This window comes from Ambystoma mexicanum, chromosome 6p, assembly GCF_040938575.1.
Source record: "Ambystoma mexicanum isolate Mex_15411 chromosome 6p, UKY_AmexF1_1, whole genome shotgun sequence".
Taxonomy (NCBI): domain Eukaryota; kingdom Metazoa; phylum Chordata; class Amphibia; order Caudata; family Ambystomatidae; genus Ambystoma; species Ambystoma mexicanum.
In genome coordinates this window covers 1,168,070,247-1,168,090,815 of record NC_090935.1, presented here as the reverse complement: position 1 = coordinate 1,168,090,815, position 20,569 = coordinate 1,168,070,247, and the positions used below count along the sequence as shown (strand labels likewise).

Below are 20,569 nucleotides of genomic sequence, written 5' to 3'. Positions count from 1 at the left end.
GAGCCATGGTTGCCATCTGGGAAGTAGCACAGCAGGCAGAGGAATGGCACAGCAGACAGCACAGCAGGCAGAGGACAGCAGCCAATGCAATGTGGCACACCAATATTGAGCAAGGCTCTCTTTGGTAGCCAAATACAGAATGAGGAGCAGCTTTAGGGTGTGGTCTTTTATAGGGGTGCTGAAGCGTGCTTTCCAGACAACTGCGCTGTCCACGAACACTTCAAACACCAAAAAGGGCTCAATAAGTTCCAAAAATGATCCAGATTGCTAGGGGCATGGTCTGGTACATGTGTAAGGGTGAGGTTTCACAGTAAAACACCTTGGATTGCTCAAAAAAGCACTTTTTTCATGTACGGGAACCCAGGCTGTGCTCACGGACAAGGGCCTACGCTCAGCATGGGTGTGGTCACATGACATTGTGGACATGTTCACGAATGGAACGGCTGTCCATAGGACACCTATTCCACGGGATCGATTGTACACATGCGCACATGTGTTTTACGGACAGGGTTTGGGTCCCCAAACTAATTAATAGTGCAATACACGTGCGGCTGACAGTTATGGACAGGCGTAATGTTCGTAGGACCTCGAGGGTGGGATGTGCATGGGCACAAGTGTCCGCCAGACAGGGTTCAGGTCCCCAAACTAATTAAAGGTGCGTCACAACTTTGTGGACAGGTTATGCGTTCTACTGACACCTCCATTTTGATTACGGACAATGTGAACAGAAAGAGTGTCCTTACGACACCCCATTTTGATTAATTGCGGACATCCCGGACAGTTGCGCCATCCGGGGACTCCAAAACGGCCTTTTAAAAAAAACAAAAAACAGACACATATAGGAACAGTATACATAATACTTTATTAATATACAAAAATATAGAAATTATGAAAGAGGGGGAGTAGCAGAAATTGAGACATATACAGGGGAATTAGGGTTTTCTATATATAGGGTTAGGGTGGTAGGGGAGGAATGGATTGAGGTCTCATCATTACGTTTTTGGTGATGGGGAATTTTTGGGGATGGTTGACTGGGAAATGGAGAAGGGTTACAGGTGCACGTGGGACAGTGATATTTAATTTTTTCCTTGATATGGTTTTCTACAAAGTTCTTCAAAATAATGAAATTGGTCATTAATTGATCCATTTTTTGTTCTAAATGCTGTAGATTATTTTCCACAGTGTATGTTTGTTGTTCCATTAGTTCATGATTTACTGTTTGAGTATTGTTCTTATTTTTTATATGTACTCTGAAAGAAAAAGAAACGTATTAGGTACATGTGAAATAATGTGCATCACTTGGCTTACTTTGAAAACTGTAGTGTCTACCATTAGTATCACTGCTCTCAGTCATTTCATCCTGGGGAAAATTTTCTTGAAGCCACTCCAGAGTGCTGGCCATTTCTGTGTAAAAAAAAGATACATTATTTTTTAGTGTATCCTACTAAAGAATGTTTATAACTATAGGAATTAATGTAATGTACTTACCAGTTTGTTTTTCAGTTGAACTGTTACTTCTTTGTAGGTGTGCTGTTGATATTTCCTTTGCAGTTTCTGTATAAAGCATCAGTGAGGTAATCTTCTGGATGCATATGTCATTTTTTTTTGGTATGTTCCATTATGTTTCATATGCTATAAAATTGGACTGTTGGTGTCTTACATATATAGTTTGTACTTCTTATTTATTGAATGTAATTTGTTCATATGCTGCTCTTTGAATATGTTCAGTGATATGTTCAGTGTGTTTGTTGTATGATACAACAATGTAAGATACCCCCTGAGTTTTTGGACAGTGTTGATGTTGGCGGAGTCCCTTTACGGACATTCCCATTGCAGCCACTAGCATGGGACAGGGGGTTTAGTATGTTGTATGGTATATCTATATAAACTAAGGGCATCCTAGTAGAAACCTATCAAATTCATGATATCCTTATCTATATTCAGTGAAAAAAAAAAAATTTGCTTACGGGATGTTATGGTTAAGTTGCGCTAGTTAAAACCTATCAAATTCAGTGAAAATACTTTGTTAAGGGACATTATGGTTAAGTTGTGCTACTAAAAACCTATCAAATTCAGTGAAAAAAACTTTTTTAGAGGGACGTGTCATCTTTGATATCCTGGGTGTTATTGTTAGCAGTGCACAGTGGCAGCGCGAGTTATGGTTGCTTAGCTTAGCATAACAGGCAAAATTCAGGGGGTTTTCGGTTTTACTTGTAACAACGTCCCTTTAACAAAGTTTTTTCATATATATATTTTACCGAAGTAAACATGAGGCCACTGGAGTTAGCCCACCCTTGCTGCTTTCGCCCTTCTGCAGTAATTTTTTTCCCTGAAAGCGTGGTGTACCATTTCTAATATACATTCAATTTGCTATTTTTCTACCGTATACTGCTTTGACATATGGGTTTTCTGATATCTCCTGAATTGATAACACAAAGGTTCCAGATGTGATTTTATTTTGAACACAAAAGGTATGATGTGCCCTCAACAAAAATCTTTGTCGACATAAAACTTTGCAGAAGTTGAATTAACCCAGTGAGCTAAAATAGTGGTTTTGAATTATGTTGCATCAGCATTTTCCTGAAAGGGCATCCATGCTCAGAAACAACCAGGTTGGAAACAGCATGGTAGTTGATGGTAGTTGATGTCACCAGCTTCCACAGTGCCCTTTCAACCCGCAGCTCTGTCACACACCCAAGATGATGTGGAGAGTATTTGTGCAGTGGTTGCGATTGGGTCTGTCGTCTGAACATGGAATTTGTTTAAACTAGAGCATACCAAAGAAAGCATGATCGGCACAGAATAAATATCTCTGCAGAATTTGCATTAACCCAAAGGGCTCTGTTAATGGCGTAGATTTACTTGTTTGCACAGTACAGATCTACAACTGGTGCTCAACCCCTAAAAATAAGATCTATAACCTGCAAGGGTATCCAGTTAATATGTCGAAAACATTTTTTTCGATGACACATAGGTTGAAAACATTTTACCAAATTTTTTTTTTGTTTCTTGAGTAAAAAAAAGGGTTAAAAAAGGGGGGTTTGGGGAGAACCCCTCATTGCAAACAAAACATTAAAAAAAAGAAATTTGATTTTTTTTTTGGTGAAATGTTTGACATATCATTCGAATAAATGACATTCGAAATACTCACTAGGAACCACCTGCCGGTAATGCAAACGTCTCGTCAGCACAGGTACATGAAATCCAAGCAAGCACCACGTTTCCGCCCCTCTCTCCTGTCCACAGCACCTTATTCCCTTGCAGAGGTTATACAAAAGCCAACGTTATTGGCTATGGCCATGCTCGTTTAAATACACTTTATTGTAAAGAGCAACCCGGTAGTGCCTTTTTGTTCCTATAAGACTGCTTTTTGGGCGGACACATAATCAGAGCAAGACCAACATTACAGTAGAAAAAACAATTGCAGAGGAGGAAGTTGCTACACTGGAAGGTAAGGTTTGGGAATGAGAATATCACCATCTTCAATATGTGGGCATCGATCAAGAGGTCTGCTGATTATGCCATCTCTGGTACCACCTGCATACCTTTAGTTTCTAGCTTGACCCGGAATTAGGCCCAACTCTTACAACCTAGTGGGACAAAAGCTTTATTAATAATGCTAATTGTAGTATTGATCGGGCATATTTTTTTAGTTTTAAAATGTTCATAATTGGGTGGTGGAGGAGGTTTCCCCAGTGTCCAAGAGAGTAAAGCCTGGACATTGTAAGACCAAAACTGTGGTGATGGGATAAGTATAAACGCTTATTAACATAAGATAATATCACAGTTATCAGTCCCAGTCATTTCAACAAATACGTGAGGGAGGTGCACGCTCCGGCATTGTTAGATGACCTGCAATCCTTTTTATTCCATTTATTTGAAAGGCGTGGTAGTTACCCATCACAGGGAGTGCCTCCCATAGAGAATTGGTCACCTATGTTCTTCAAAAGGGTATGGGGGACAGACAAGATAGAAAGAGCTACGCTGGTGATGTGCACAATAGAAAAGCCAATTAACATAACCTGATATATCTCATGGACACTCGCCATTCGGTTAAAGTCTGACATTTTCATGTTTCATCCAGGTCAAAACAAACAAAACACATAATGCATAAGAAAAAGGAAAATAGACAAAAATGGCACAGGTGAAAGCAGTTACCACGGCAAAAAATGAATACAAAAATAGATGTAGCTGCAGTGAAACGTTTACCTCAAAATAACGAAAAACATGAACCTGAAGGTAATAAACATTGAAGAAACTACAGGTAAAACTCAAAATATCCGATATATTCCACTTTGAAAAACACAGGAACTTCAAGGAATCCCATGTTCTACTAAACTTTGAGAGTCCATTGATCATCTTAATGGGTCAGTGGGTGTTTGCACAGAGGCATAATGATGTATGTCAATGTATGTAGCAGACTATATGTTTTCCCAAACACCAAATTATTGCCATCCTTGCTACAGTAAGATACTTTATAAACCGTGGATTCAGTGATGTGAGCATTTGATGCCTGAAAAGAGTGGTAACACAGCCTAAAGACACCAAGTGGCTTTCACTCGCTATTTAAACAATACACTCTAAGGTGTGGGCATTACCAGCAGGTGCATGGCCCAAATGACAAGCCTGAACACCATTATCTTCTAGTAAAGCCCACCTCAGGAGTTGCAGCTATTAGCATCCATAGAGGATTTCAAGGATTGGATTACCTTTTTTTTTTTAATTGAGAAATAGCACAGTGGCTGTTTCACACTTTAAAAATATAAAAAAAAAACAGAATGGCAGCCACAGACGAAGGGAGTAGGAAATTATCCAAGCTCCTTTTCCATTACTTATTTCTGTGGCAGGGAAGCAGAAAGAGTATATCGGACTTTCTGGAAAGTCAATGCAGTTACAAGTGTACCTTGCTGTACTCCAAAGCAATAGTTTTGGCATATAACTTATTGCCAAAACAAAAGAGAATTCGCTTCAGTAAAATTCAGTTTAAACAATAGTTTTGAGGCTTTGCACTTCAGGCTTCCTTTACTCAGGCCCTGATTTCATTCACTTTCATAAACAACTTTGATGGATTCCTTTAAAATAATGCAATTAAAAAGTGGAACACAAACAACAACAGAAACAGACCAATTTGTAAAGTTAATCTGCAAAATGAGACTGATGGGGGACAATCACGTGGTAAACTGACCATTTCTTTGTTTGTGTAAGTGACTTGTATTTCTTATACTTTATCCGCCACTCCAGCACGTCCTTGCAGCGCTGGCACACGGCATCGTGAACTTTTGTATTCAGTTTCTGACAGAGAAGCAAAGAGGAGAAGCAGATGTTAGACGGGCAATGAATACAGCACTTGAGAATACAATTCTTCTGCAGAGACGGTTTTGAGGAGTCTTAGGGTGTTATACAGTATGGTAAAATATACAGGATTATAATGTACCTTCAACTCTACATTAAACTAATGTTAGAAGTGACAGAGGCGTTCTGTGCCATATAAAACAAAAGACACCAGGCTAAGTACTTTTTGCAGGCAATGAACTCAGGGGTCACTTAATATACTCATACAAAAGAACGACCCCTCTGCAAGATATACAATTCCAAAACAAAGAAAAGCCAAAATATGACGTTTCGGCAGTGCTCATCCCAAGTAGCAATGCAGACAAATTACTTTTCATAAGATAAGTGTTAGATGAAACAGCATTTCAAAACCTTGTGACATGTGGCGACAGGCTTCCAGATCCGAGCACAGAACTTGCCCGAGTAGATGATTTGGGGAGAGCCTTGGGCAAAGAGGAACAACGGCCTGTAAAGATGTACCATAGGCTGCACTGAAGACACAGTGAGTGCAATCGTAAGTGCAGGCTTTATTGTATCCTGGTACGTTAGACACGCAGGGTAGATATAGGCAGGTACACTGGGTGCACGATACAGACAACTGAAGAGACACTTTAGAGACACTGGTACCCCACAAACTTCAGCCAGCTCCTTTCCTTCCACAACTGCCACACCAGCCGTCAACCCTGGAACCCTACACAAGAACACTCCACGACCATACATTCCATGCTGACATCACCAAAGTGCCCAGTCCCACCACACCAAGAACAGACTATAACATGGTCCTTTGGCAAGGAGTGGAAAGGGTTGCAGAGCAGGGTTGGGCATCAGCTGAGGAGTGGGCCTCAGGCGAGGACGGTAAATGAGCCTCAGGAGAGGAGGGGAGATAGTCCTTGGTTGAGGTACAAGGACACAGAGCAACACTTTTTTTAAGGTTACTTATGGCTAGCAAGAGCATGGACACCATGTCTCAAGCAAAATGCAATGATGATAGAGCTAGCAGAATATGCAATAAATTCCAAGGTCGTGGGTGGGGTTAACTGGCAGGTAATGGCCCAGGGCCCAAGTTGCATGTCTGAGCGAAGCGAGGACCTTAATATGGGCCACTCGTACGGTTACCAGGCAATAAAGCGCAGTGCCAATGGGGTTGTACCTATCAACACCGAGGTCTGCGATGCCAATATATTTTTTGTTACATTATGAAAGAGTGCTGCGGTCATTTCATACGTTTAAAATACGACACTAAAAGAAGGCTGCCAAGAAAATAGAAAACGGGAACGTTTCCCTTTCAGTGCCTGCCATCAGTGACTGGAAGGCACCCGCATGAAGCAGGTAGGTCCATGGGGTATGGCAAGAGTCTGCAACCTGCAGCTCTCCAGATTATTTGGATTTAGACTACTATCCCTCACCATTCACTAGGCTGGCTAGGGCGGATGGTAGTTTTAATCCAAAACATCTAGAGAGCTAAATGATACAGACGGCTGTGGTGGGGATTCGTGGCAAGAGATAGGGGAATTACAGGCAAGGAGGGGGAGGGGGGGACACAAGGGTCATGGGGTGGAACAAAGCGAACTAGGATCTCACACAGGCCAGGCTTCACATAAGCTTCCTAAAACCTCTTCATTAGAGTTTTTCATGAGGACAAAATAGAGCAATTCCCTCATGGTCCAAACTGTGCATCAAAGCAACTCAATCAGGGGTGTGGCCTAGCTGGGGCTCGTTGAAGATGTGCTCCCCTGCTGATCCCGTTCTGACTGTATTTAAAATACATTCTGTATGATTGAAATGGCATACATTCTTAATGTTAGAAATAGCAGGGCATAAGAGCTCCATGAAGAGGTTTCATGACTTCCCAATCGTCGGCTTTGGAAGAAACCCATTCCTAGATGGGTTCCCCTGCCTCAAGCGCCACTCTGCACACTATGTAATTAAGCAGTAGAGCAGCAGAAGTTTGGCTTAGAAGCTACAGGGTTTGTGGGTTACAGGAGACACACGTCAACAGCGAACAATCAGAGTGAGGCCTGGCAATTGTGAATGGTTCTGTGGTACGCTTTCCAAGGTTCTAGCGGACCCCATCTCTGGCAGAGGCAGCAACAGTGCCACTCAATGAGTCCGGGAAGTGCTGCAAAACCTCCCTCTGGATCCTGGCAAAGGCCCTCCGGAGACGTTCTTCAGCTTGGGTACCCTGTGCAGGATCAGCCAGCCAGCCGCGGTATGAAAAATCATTTATGCCTTCCTGGCACCCAGGGCTCTGCAGAGTGGATCTTGTTGCTCCCGCGAGTACCCAAGTACCCAAGTCCTCATTGAGGTGCTTCCAACAATCCTGACTTGCAGAATTTGAACCACACACCAGCAGAATACATCTGCGCAATTATTTTGGACAAGACTCGTCTGCAGAGCAATCTACAGGCTGAATTCTTAGCTATCCTTCAGATGATGAATGAACCTTTAACTGACATATTATCGGCTGAAAATAACAAGACTGATGATAAACATAGCCTCACCGGATTTACAAACGTTCAGCCTCGTATGGTCCTAGAAAGGGGAAAATGCATGTCGACAAGTGAACACAATCTCAAAGCTCCAATCTGCCTCCTCTGATGGCAAATTGCTGGTATTCAACACTGCTTCTGCTTAGAGCTTACGAGGCCCCAAAGAGATAAGACCAACCTAGAACACCTTAACAACTTGACCTCCTGATGGGGCATCAGCCAGGACATACCTTCGCTAACCAGACTCCAATTGTTTCCAAGTAAATGTAGTTATCCTTTCAGACAGCTACGCTCCAAAGCACTATACATTTCCATGGCGCCACCATTAAGCTTCTTCAGGATCCCGCCCCAGTTACTGTACTAAAATGGCATCAATTGAGACCACTTTATTATATAGCTACAACAAAAGACGACATTCCGATGGGGCTTTCCCTCTACCCTCTAAAATAATATTTACACTGAAAGAACTAGTCATCAACATACATTTTCTTCTTTAAAATCTCCTGCGAAAACTCTAAACATATCTTTGGATGATGCTCATGAACCAAACATCTCCTCTATAGACATCTTCTCTTCACAAAATACACAATCAGATTGGAATCAGCAAAGCTCCAGAAGAGCCACGGCTAAGAATGAGATGTACCAGCGTGAACTAAGTGCCAACCACAACACTTGTCTCAATTATTTCCTGAGCTGTTGCAGTTAGGCTGCAATCCCTCCACCCTCTTTACAGGTACAGGTTTTAGTGACAATTTCAGCTATGTTTATACGATATTGCGGTTTAGCATGTTTGGTTTCTTTTTTTCATGTGGCACATCAGAGAATGCCCACGCCTGCTTTCCCAAACACCAGCAAGTTTCTAGAAAGTTTTATTAATTCTGTACACGAGTGAACCTTCCATTAATATTGGTTACACGTTTTCACAGGATTCACCAATATAAGCCAATGGTCACCAAGTCGAAAGTAGTGCGTATCCTGCATACTGCAGAAGACAAATTATTGAAAAAGGGCTCATTAAGCGTGTGGCAGTTCTTATCTCAATTCACAAGAAACATTTTCTACTGAAGCAAGATCGTTACCCTCTTAAGTCTCTCTTATTCAACGCACACACATTAACGCCCCAGAAGACAAGCTCAGAGTTTAATGGACTCATCTCACAAATAACCAGCAATATGCAATCATAGCGCTAACCTAAACACTGTATCCTTCAATGTTCAAGTCCTTAATTCACCACAAAAACGCAATGTCGTTTTACATAAACTATCGGAACTAGGAGCTACCATCTTCATTCTACAGTAAGCTCATCTTTATGAGTAAACTAGCATCATCAAAACTATATCTTCATCGATACTTTGATTCAGCAAAGGAAAAGAGAAGCGATACTAAAAAGCAACAAGCTCCACTTTACCAAATTAAACAAAACTAGGGATGAATAAGAGATTGTTTGGACTCTGGCAGTGTAAAGGACCTAACAAAAAAGTATTTTAACTAAACATCTTTCCCCACATCACACAATTTCAAAAGGGTGAACTTGTCATGGTGGGCTAGGAGACTTCAATTCTGTCCTTGAACCTGACATTGATAGATCTCTCGCAGACCTAGGTTTGTAGAGTAGTCCTGTCGAGACTTGATTGTCGTGAAGATTATAGGGGCCTCCGTCCCCAAGTACCACACAGGGAGAGATACAATGATTCTATATGCGATCCTTGAGGCCACAGGTGGGAGATGCAGGAACGCCGGAACCACGTAGCACTGGAAACCCCAAGGCCGCTGTAAGGCAAACAATTATTAGGACAAACAATCACAGTAACAGTATGCAGAATGGACTAGCAACGTCCAGGAAGAGGCTTACCGAAGTGTAGTAGTAAGGTCGCTGCTAACCACACAGAGGCCTGAGATTTAGCTATGTGGGGAAGCGTGAGCAGCACCTTCAGATGATGGTAATGGTAACTTGGGATGGTGTTCGGAGTAGCCACCAGTTGCTGAGCCCACCTGCAGTTGTTGACGTGTAAGACTTGGATATTCGTAAGCTCGTGATTGAGGTGAACCAATCCAGGGAAGAACCAAAGAAGTCCTGAGATGAAAAAAACAGCCAGTGATCCACAAAAAGAAAATGCCAAATCCGAAGGGTAAGCCAAAAGAAGTCCGTAGTTCGAGGTCCGAGTTCGAGTAATCCAGGAATCAAGATTGTAGAGCAAAACGCCAAATAGAGTCGCAAAGAACAGCTGTGAAGCGATGTGTGTTCGCGGGAACTCTGCTTTTATACCTTTTATTTCGCAGTCACGTGACCCAAAGTAGAAGCATGTGATCCGGAAGCAAACATGAATGCCTGAGTCTGCCTGACCATATGTGCCACAGCAGTTGCCAATGCAGAAATGGATACAACCGGGACCGAATGTGACTTCTGCTGTGATGTAAGGTATGGACCCCCAAGCTGCTCACGCGGCCCCAGTCCTACATGTGATGTTGGGATTGGACAGGGTGCAGGACGTGCTGCGGGGAAGCGTGTGTGGACATGATGCATGACAAGTCCACCCTAAGGATTTCTAATCTAGACCATCAAGATATCTAGCAGCACGTCAATCCTACTAGCAGATATTTCACATTTCCCACATATTCTAGAATACATTTTTCTCAATATATCGATTTCTCAAAAGTTATGCACTTCACATCCGCTTGAACGCTCAGACCATTCCCGGAAAGCTTTAATCTTAAAGTTAATCTGGGGATATTCTATCAAAAGAGCATGCTGAAGCCTGAGGACTCCCTTCACCAAGATCCAGAAATCTGTTCCTCTTCACACACCTGTATGCTTCCATTTTAAAGAAATCCTAAATCGAGGAACACAGCCAAACTTTATGGGCAGCAATCCAACTAGATAATGGGTGGCATTATTAGTATAGCCTTGAATAGGAAAGGATGTTGCTGGGAACCTCTGCAGAGAAACCGGTAAGGGAACTATGATCCCAATTGAAATTACACACTTCTCCTAAGGTCTACAGACACCTGCAAACGGTTGGGACAGAGTTAAAAAATCCATTTACTGCTGAAACAGCATTTAAAATGCTTACAACCAAACTAGCTTTACTTTGAAAACTGAAAAAAAAGCAAACAAATTCCTTGCTTATAAAATAACGCAACAATCCAGAAATATTACATTAGGGCTCCAAAAGGCAAGGGGTGTGACACAAAGGACATTGTCTGCAAAATTAGATTTCTACACAAAAGCATTAATTAACTTCATAATCGAAAAATAATCAAAAGCAAAGCGACTTCCTGCTAGCTTCTCGGTTCCCCACTATATCATTGTATGAAAAAGCTGCCCCGGAATCACCTAGATCAGTAGAAGCACTAGAGCAAGATATTCATTTTTCCTGGCTTACAAAGCTCCAGGCACAGACAGCTTCTCAACCCACTTATATACAATAAAAATGTGTCTTTTCGTAGCTCCATACCCTGCCTCTCTTTTTCATATTTTACACGACTGGTGTCCTCAACTCCACAACGAGGGAAACTCTAATCACCCTCTTGGCCAGACCAGAGAGAGAAACATTGAGGGGGTAATTCATAGAATTCAGCGCACAAGTGGCGCACGCGGCTGGCGCACAGTGTGCGCGTGCGAATCCCTGCGCCAGCCGCGTGCGCCAAAACCCATTTCCGCGCACAGCGTATTCATGGATTCCAGCCACCAAAACCAGCCGTGGCGCAGCGACCTTGCAGCAGCGCCAGTTACGCCCCCAAGAACGCCTTCCGCGCAGGGAAAAGCCATCAAAATCCCCAATCCAGCGCAAAGGGCTGCGCTAACCCTGTACCAGCACGGCAAGCGCGATCGGGCCTGGGGGAGCGTGCTACGTGTATTTCAGGGGTTCGCGTGAAGTTTCTCACGCGATCGGGCCTGGGGGAGCGGGCTATGTGTATTTCAGGGGTTCGCGTGAACTTTCTCACGCGATCGGGCCTGGGGGAGCGGGCTACGTGTATTTCAGGGGTTCGCGTGAAGTTTCTCACGCGAATAGCCTGGGCGCGTGTATTTCAGGGGTGCGCGGGAAGTTCCACACGCGAATAGCCTGGCCGCGTGTATTTCAGGGGTGCGCGTGAAGTTCCACACGCGAATAGCCTGGGCGCGTGTATTTCAGGGGTGCGCGGGAAGTTCCACACGCGAATAGCCTGGGCGCGTGTATTTCAGGGGTGCGCGTGAAGTTCCACACGCGAATAGCCTGGGCGCGTGTATTTCAGGGGTGCGCGTGAAGTTCCACACGCGAATAGCCTGGGCGCGTGTATTTCAGGGGTGCGCGTGAAGTTTTACACGCAAATAGCCTGGGCGCGTGTATTTCAGGGGTGCGCGTGAAGTTCCACACGCGAATAGGCTGGCCGCGTGTATTTCAGGGGTGCGCGTGAAGTTCCACACGCGAATAGCCTGGACGCGTGTATTTCAGGGGTGCGCGTGAAGTTTTACACGCGAATAGCCTGGGCGCGTGTATTTCAGGGGTGCGCGGGAAGTTCCACACGCGATTTCAGCAGGGTACGTGTATTTCAGGGGTGCCGGGGAGTCCTACATGTGATTTGACAGTGTGGGTCCTCGCAGGTGTTCCCTGTACACCCTCCACGGCCCCTGCAGGCAGCCCACACCACAGGGGACTACCCTGCATCCCTGGTCATGTCCCGCAGGCAGCCCACCCAACATGGGCATGCCCCCCAGCAAAGGCACATGTCTCCTTGAACTAATGAACACCAACTCATGTCCCCCACCACCCCCACCCCCCCAGCACTGTGGGGCACCTGCCAGCAGGCCCCCACCCATGTCCAACTCATGTCCCCCACCACCCCCACCCCCCCGCAATGTGGGGCACCTGCCAGCAGGCCCCCACCCATGTCCAACTCATGTCCCCCACCACCCCCACCCCCCAGCACTGTGGGGCACCTGCCAGCAGGCCCCCACCCATGTCCAACTCATGTCCCCCACCACCCCCACCCCCCAGCACTGTGGGGCACCTGCCAGCAGGCCCCCACCCATGTCCAACTCATGTCCCCCACCACCCCCACCCTCCAGCACTGTGGGGCACCCTCCACCAGGCCCTCGCCCATGTCCCATCCATGCCCCCCTGCACCTGGGTCCCAACAATCCCCAATCATGTCCGTAATGCCCATCCTCCCCTGCCAAAAGGCCCAACCAACTATCACATCCACCCACATATCAAAGGCAATTACATGTTACACACCCAATGTAAATAATGCAAATGAACACATGTATGTCACACACAATGGCTGCAAGTGAATGTTAAAACACCCAACATGTCATGCATCAAAGTAATGAGATGATATGACACATTGAAGGATGAAAATAAAAATGTATTGAAAATCAACTAGAATGGAAATGAAATTAGAAAAACCACAAAGCAAAACAACAAAAAGAAGATGAATGTCCATGAAAAAAATCCTAAAAATCAAAAAATCCATAGAAACACTATATACAAGACAATCCCTGGTCCATGAGCCCAACCAAATGAAACCTAACTATGTCAACTAACTAAAAACTGAACTATATACAAAAAAGTGGCGCATTGTCCAATCGCAACCAAATAAAAAAAAAATAATTTAAAGGAAACCTACCACTAACTATATAACTATATACAATGGCAGCGGGCAAGTCCTGCGGCTCACTCTGTGATGTTGCCGGCCAGGGCATCATCGAACTCCATGTCGATGTCCTGGAGGCGGGACGCTGTCCTGGCCCGAGGTCTCGCAGGGATAACCCCATGTTCACCTCAAACTCCCTGCGAGCTTCCTCGAGGCACTCAGCCCGCCTCAACGCCCGACGCATGGAGAACTCCGCCCTGACCATGGTGAGCCGCTCCTCTTCCGCCCGCTGCCGCTCCGCACCTATCCGCTGGACCAACTGCTCCCACACGGAAGACACTACCATCCCAGGGTTCTCCTGCCCTCCGGCCGATGCCTGCCCCTCTGATCTTGATGGCCCCGAGCCATGATGCCTCCCACGTCGAGCCTGCTGCTGCCTCCGATGCCACTGCCTCTGCCAGCACGACGGCATCCAGGATGATGGAAACCACCGACGCCGTCGTGCACGTGCCCTGCCCGATGATGCCGTCACATCCTCCATCTGCTGGGGTCCAGTTGCTGTGTTGTCCACGCCTGCTGGACCTCTGACTCCCGACTGTGGCAGGGATGGGATCCCCACCGAGCTGGCTGCATTGGTCAGGGCAGGTCCACAGGGGGCCCTGGTGGCATCTGGGCCGGAAGACGGCAAGGAGAACGACTGGCGTATAGTCTCCACAGAGGAGGAGAGGGCCGCCAGATTGGCCGACACATGCAGGAAACCCCCGAACATGGCCGATCCCAATTGGGCCACTTCGGCACGGTGCTCTTCGTGATGACGTGCCTGCTCCTCCTGGGAAGCACGCACGGCATCACGAATCACAGCCGTGCGCATCGCGACCCCAATCAGGACCTTCTCCACACGGCCAGGGGTCCCCTCGTCCGCAGGTGGAGGGGAGTCAGATGACATGGACATCCCCTCTACCTGCGGACGGGCCTGGGACGGGGCATCCCTGCTGGTGCAAGGTGGTGCACCCACAGGTTCAGGGACAGTGACATGCACAGGCCCCTCCACGGTGACCTGTGCTGTCTCCTGCCCCTGCCCCTGGACTGCACCACTTGCACCAGCAGGGATGCCCCCACCAGGCCCCATGTGCGCCTCAGTGGCGGCCTCCTCCTCCTCCTCTGTGGAAACCACCAACCTGGATGGCTCCTCGCCGTCTACTGCCGTAGCAGGCCCCTGTGGGGGCTCACCCACCCCTTCCGCTGCAGCCGTGGGGGCATCCCCGCCGCCTTGCTCCACAGCGCCGTCTCCGCCCTCTCCTTCACTAGCCGCTGCGTAGAGGGAGACATAGAACACAAGCATCAGGGTACTGTACAATGGTCCCCTAAACAGGAAGCAATAGCAGATGAGTGCCACTGTCAAAGTACACTGCCATCATGTCACACCACAACACATGTGTCAGTCCAGGCAAAACACACACAGTGACAGTCATGGTGCGTGCCATGGACATTTCAATGCATGTCCAATGGACTCTCGAATCATACAATGTAATGGGACTCACATGCATCATGGGTCATGCCTATCACATGCACACACTTCACCTCAGTCACATCCATCTGGCCCCGTACACCCCAATCACAGTGCATACAAGGATGACTAGGCTGCATCAGTGAATCTGTACATTGTCACAGACATGTGTCATGCATCCATGGCACTCACAAGTCACAGACACGCAGGTCAGGCACACAGACATGGATACCACATATGTATCTGGCATCAGCACCCATCCCTCGCCCCCACCCATGTCCAGGAACAGATACTGCCATGCTCTCATGTGTGCAATCTGCACAGGGCTCCCCATGTCGCATTCAAACACATGCAACAACCGTGCGGTTCACACATTACAGGTCGCACATGCATTCCCATGATGTCCCTGCACACATACATGCGTACATGGCCTATGTCACACATGCAGGCAAGTATCAGACAACCAGCACACTGCAACATGCCCTGTCTCACACAGCAATGCTTGGCCACTTACCGCTCAACTCCAGACGGGTCTCCCTCTCAAGGACCTGGGCGTGGAGCGCTGGGTGTGCGCGTTCCAGGACCCTCAACTGGATGGAACTCATGCGGCCCCGGCCCCCCTCCACGAGGCGCCGGGCCTTCATGAGGGTCCTGGACCTCAAGTCCTCCCAGCGCTTCTTGACCTTCTGGATGGTGCGGGTTGCCACCCCCTCCGCGTTGATGGCAACCACACAGTCGGCCCAGATCCTATCCCGTCCTTCCCTGTTGGCACGGGACGATCCGAAGAGGGCATCATACTGCCCCAGAACTTGCTCCACCAGGACACCAACTTCGGTGGCAGTGAAGCTGGTGCCCCTCTGCCCCTCTGGCCGGGGGTTGCCACTGGGGTCAGATGTGGATGTGCCCGACATGGCAACCCCAGGGGCAGGAGTGGGTGGGCAACTGGGTCCTGGGGCTGGGCTGTGGAGCGATGTTATTCGAGTCGGGAGTCTTCTGTACCAGCAGGGGTGGACAGAGCAACTGGACCCCTGCAGATGGCTGATGTGCAGGCACCAAATGGCAGGGCACGGTGGCAGCAGACAGGCAGGCAGGCAGCAGCAGATGGCACGTGGGAGGCTGCTCGGGGCACTGGGGGGCAGTGAATCAGCCTTCTGGGCAGGAGCGTGGTCTTCCGTGTGTTTTCGCATGGCCAGCTTGATACGGAGTGATTTGGCACGTGAAAAATCTGCACGTCAGCGTGTAATTCGAGGAAAGGCCCTTAGCGCGTAAGCGCGTCAGCACGCGTACGCGATTTCATTGGACCAAAGGCCCTTACAGCGTAAGCGCGTCTGAAGTTTTGCGCACGGGCGTTGCCCTGGCAGGGCTTGGAGATCCCGCGTGCCTTTATGTTCTGTACGTGCTTTTCGTGCGGTGCGTGTGTTTTCCATCCGTTGGGGTTCACACGCTATTACTTCACAGCGGGTGTTGGCTACGCGTTCTACTACACGCAAGGCAGACGGTGAGTGGTACCCCGCTCCCCCAGGCCCGATCGCGTGAGAAACTTCCCGCGCACCCCTGAAATACACGCGGCCAGGCTATTCGCGTGTGGAACTTCCCGCGCACCCCTGAAATACACGCGCCCAGGCTATTCGCGTGTAAAACTTCCCGCGCACCCCTGAAATACACGCGCCCAGGCTATTCGCGTGTAAAACTTCCCGCGCACCCCTGAAATACACGCGCCCAGGCTATTCGCGTGTGGAACTTCCCGCGCACCCCTGAAATACACGCACCCAGGCTATTCGCGTGTAATACTTCCCGCGCACCCCTGAAATACACGCGCCCAGGCTATTCGCGTGTGGAACTTCCCGCGCACCCCTGAAATACACGCGCCCAGGCTATTCGCGTGTAATACTTCCCGCGCACCCCTGAAATACATGCGCCCAGGCTATTCGCGTGTAAAACTTCACGCGAACCCCTGAAATACACGTAGCCCGCTCCCCCAGGCCCGATCGCGTGAGAAACTTCACGCGAACCCCTGAAATACACGTAGCCCACTCCCCCAGGCCCGATCGCGTGAGAAACTTCATGCGAACCCCTGAAATACACGTAGCCCGCTCCCCCAGGCCCGATCGCGTGAGAAACTTCACGCGAACCCCTGAAATACACGTAGCCCGCTCCCCCAGGCCCGATCGCGTGGGAAACGTCACGCGAACCCCTGAAATACATGTAGCCCGCTCCCCCAGGCCCGATCGCGTGAGAACGCGAACCCCTGAAATACACGTACCCCGCTCGCACAGGCACTATTGCTGTATGTTGCCACTTTTGTAATGCGCAGGGACGCTACCGCCTGCCTTCGTGTGGCGAACGTGTATCGGCTTGTGCGTGTCTTTCGCTGTGCGTGGCTTTGCCCTATTCGGTTCCATGAATACGTGTGGTTCGGGTGCGTGTGGGCGTTCCCTCTGCTTCCCTGCAGTACATCCCAGTTACGCCCTTGTTTTCGCAAGTTGTTCCCCATTCCGTGCGTTACGCCCCGTGTTCCGCCCACTTTCTAGTGTATGCGCAGAGGTTGTGCGCTTTCACTGTGCGCGTCGCGCACGTCTTTCGGGATGTTGCAGTGACGTGTGCGCCATGCACGGGTTTGGCGCACATCCCGAGGAAGACACGCGCAGGGACTTCCATGAATCGCACGCGTGCGCCTCTTTTTTTCCGCTTGCGCCTGCTTGCGCGTAGATTTTCGGCGCACGTTTGTTCCATGAATCGGCCCCTTAAACTATTCAGAAACCGATCTTCTAATACATATGGTGTAATGCTTTTTGAATTGTCTAAAACATGGAGTTTGTGTGAAATGCTTCTGGGTGCGCCCAGAACAGCAATGGACATTTTCCTGAAGCCTTAGTGAAAGCTGCATTTTATTGTGAGCTCTGAATACTATCTACATTTTTTGAATCACTAGAAAAACATGTTTTTTTGACATACCTTATTAGTCTGCAGTGCTACAAGGACTGTTTTGAATAAAGGGGCCTGATAACGTTACAGGAACCGATAGCAAGTTATGTTGTCTTTCAAGCTCCCATGAGAAAGGAAAGTGTTTACTTATTGACGTTTTCCATGTGACATTTCAGCTGAATGCCCATGGAGACTAGCAACGGGTGAACATTCTGGACAAAAACTATCCTGCATTTGTGGGAGTTTTAAATTGGAGAGCACCAGATTAGGAGATCAGAAACAGCTTTGGGGAAAGGATAGACATATCGCTTTCTATTGCCCATTAAACACAAATCTGCCTGTTCACATAATTTGTAGTTTCCCATTGAAGTGAGTGCACAGATGAGGAGTTGCAGGAGAGGTGCTTTAACAGTGAAGTATTATTAACCTTTTTTGGTAGTATTTTTGTTGTATTCATTTATGTATGTTAGAGAATTGAATAAAAGGCATAACGAGCCATTTTATAATCTAGCTGAGTGTGTATGTATAATTGCCTATCAAGTGTACAGTGTTTTTTCATTTAGGGTGCTGGGGAGAAAAATAGGTAATATATCAGTGCACCTTTTGGAAAAGCAAAACATATGGGCGAAAGGCCTGCTGAGAATCCCTCAGAAGACAATATTAGCAACAAAAGAAACAGAGGTCGCGAGTCCCAGATATCGAAAGCCATCTCATAGCCACTATCGGCTGGAATCTCCTCAAGATCAGCATTGTTTTGAACTTGTACAATAGTACCTAACTTGTCCCCTAAATGGATGGTGTTGGTTCTCACCTAAAATGTGATGGGCTTGCACAGTAAGGCTCCTAGTACCACTTCAAAATATTAAGATTGGTCAGCTAAATCCTATTGAACATCATCTTTTACACTCACACCAATCTTCAGAAGCATGGGCTTAACATTGGGGTAACAACCGTCTCGCTGTGTCGCCTGAATCGAAGGTGGCTTTGAATGATTGGCCCAACTATTTGAAAATATTACCCGTCTGGACTTTGAGGTATATAAAAGGAAAATGTCTCTTTCGTGAAACTGCCCGATCGTTCCGATTTCATATTCATGCATTTTAAAGCCTGAACACACAAAAAAGACAGATTTTTTTGGCCCGTTTTTGTGTTGGCTTTAAAATGCAGAAATATTACATACTGCCCCCCACCTTAGGCACCTCTAACCTCTCCCCCTAATTCTCTCGTTCATAGGGGGGGGTTTAACCCCCGCCCCAAAGCCTCCAGTTCCCCACCAGCCCCCTCCCACCCCAACACATGCATCCTCCGCACACAGACACACACAGACAAAAATGTACCTCTCACTCCTCCGATGAGTCTGCTGGGGCTCTCAGAGCCAGCCAGCCCCTGTGCGCAATTGTGTGTGGCAGGGGCGTGACAGTTTTATTTAGAAAGACCACTCCGTGCAGTCACGGTGGTCTTTCTAAATCCGTGTTTTTTCCCTTTGGAAAAAAGAAAATTATTATTTTGCCCAATACACGTATTCACAAATTATGTGGTGGATCACCAACACCGAAATGAAGTTGTGCTGGGGACACAACCATCTTTGAAGATCTCTTCCCAGGAGATGCCCTTCAGAAAAGCCTTGTGCAGTCCTGAACTATTCTCAACATAACCCCCCTCATCCATATATGGCAAGATGGCAGATAGATCCAGTCACTCAACTAGATGGCATGGGATCGAATCAGGCTACAGCCGCAGTCATGTATGCATGCTAGAGTTACAAATTATGTTTTTGATCGTATCTCAGTCCTTCAAGGCTGACCAAGATGATCCACAAAGCACCCACTTTCTGATGGAGATGCTCTCTTGCTTTTCCATGTTTAGTGGACCTGTTCTATGATTAAACCATTCTCGAAGGTAGCGTTTTCCCATACAAAGAAAATTACAGTATTGATCCCCCTTTGAGCCGCCCCCAATCATACCTATAAACTACCAGGCACATATCTAAACTGATAACTTATCTTTAGGTAGTGGCTCGTTTAACCATAGCCCGACACTGGAAAGCAAGAAGGGTTCCCGATATCCATGAATGGAGGAGTAGAATCTATATGCCATGGACAAAATCTCAGCTATATCAAGAAGTGAGATGTGAAAATGTTTCAAGAACTGAAAACCTTTTATTGTACAATAAGGCAATTATTTTAACCATTTGAACAAAAAATATGACCTATACATGTAACTTTTTACTTTATCCTGTTCCCTAAAATTATGTATGCAACATAAGAACTGTCAACATAACCACTGAAGTAAGCTCTATATCATCACAAACATAACCTCAATTATAACCATTATTGTTAACATTTTCTTTGTTTTTATACTCAACAAACTAAAAACATAAGCGTTATCACTGGATGCCGATTTGCTGGAAATTAAATCAAATCTAAGTATTTTTTAAAAATGAAACACAAACGTAATCATGTTCCACACAGCGGTGCACTAAATTGCATCGAAGGGTCTCTCTAGTCGGTTCAAGAAAAGTCTATAGCAAAAGTCTTTTCAGTTATTATCAGAGCAGCGTCTGGATCCTTCCCAGCAACTTTACTATAACAAATCCAAATGTGGGGGTAAGTGCTCAGTGTCTAAAAATAAGTTGGTGGCAAGAAAAACAATTTTTAGGATCTTGCATTTTCATTCCATAGCCAAAGTCTCCCATGTTTGCAGCCTCCTTGGCAATGTTCCTCTGCAGCTAGCGGATAAGGCC

The 20,569-nt window shown here is 46.9% G+C and overlaps 1 protein-coding gene across 2 annotated transcripts in view; it reads right to left on the bottom strand.

Moving 5' to 3' along the window:
* C6PH9orf85 (chromosome 6p C9orf85 homolog) overlaps positions 1-20,569 on the bottom strand; it is a 648,496-nt gene that overhangs the window by 251,462 nt on the left and 376,465 nt on the right. For both annotated transcript variants that reach the window (XM_069625805.1, XM_069625804.1), the window contains exon 2: positions 5,186-5,292. In XM_069625805.1, the coding sequence (XP_069481906.1) occupies positions 5,186-5,292 (107 nt within the window). The remainder of the gene's footprint in view (positions 1-5,185; positions 5,293-20,569) is intronic.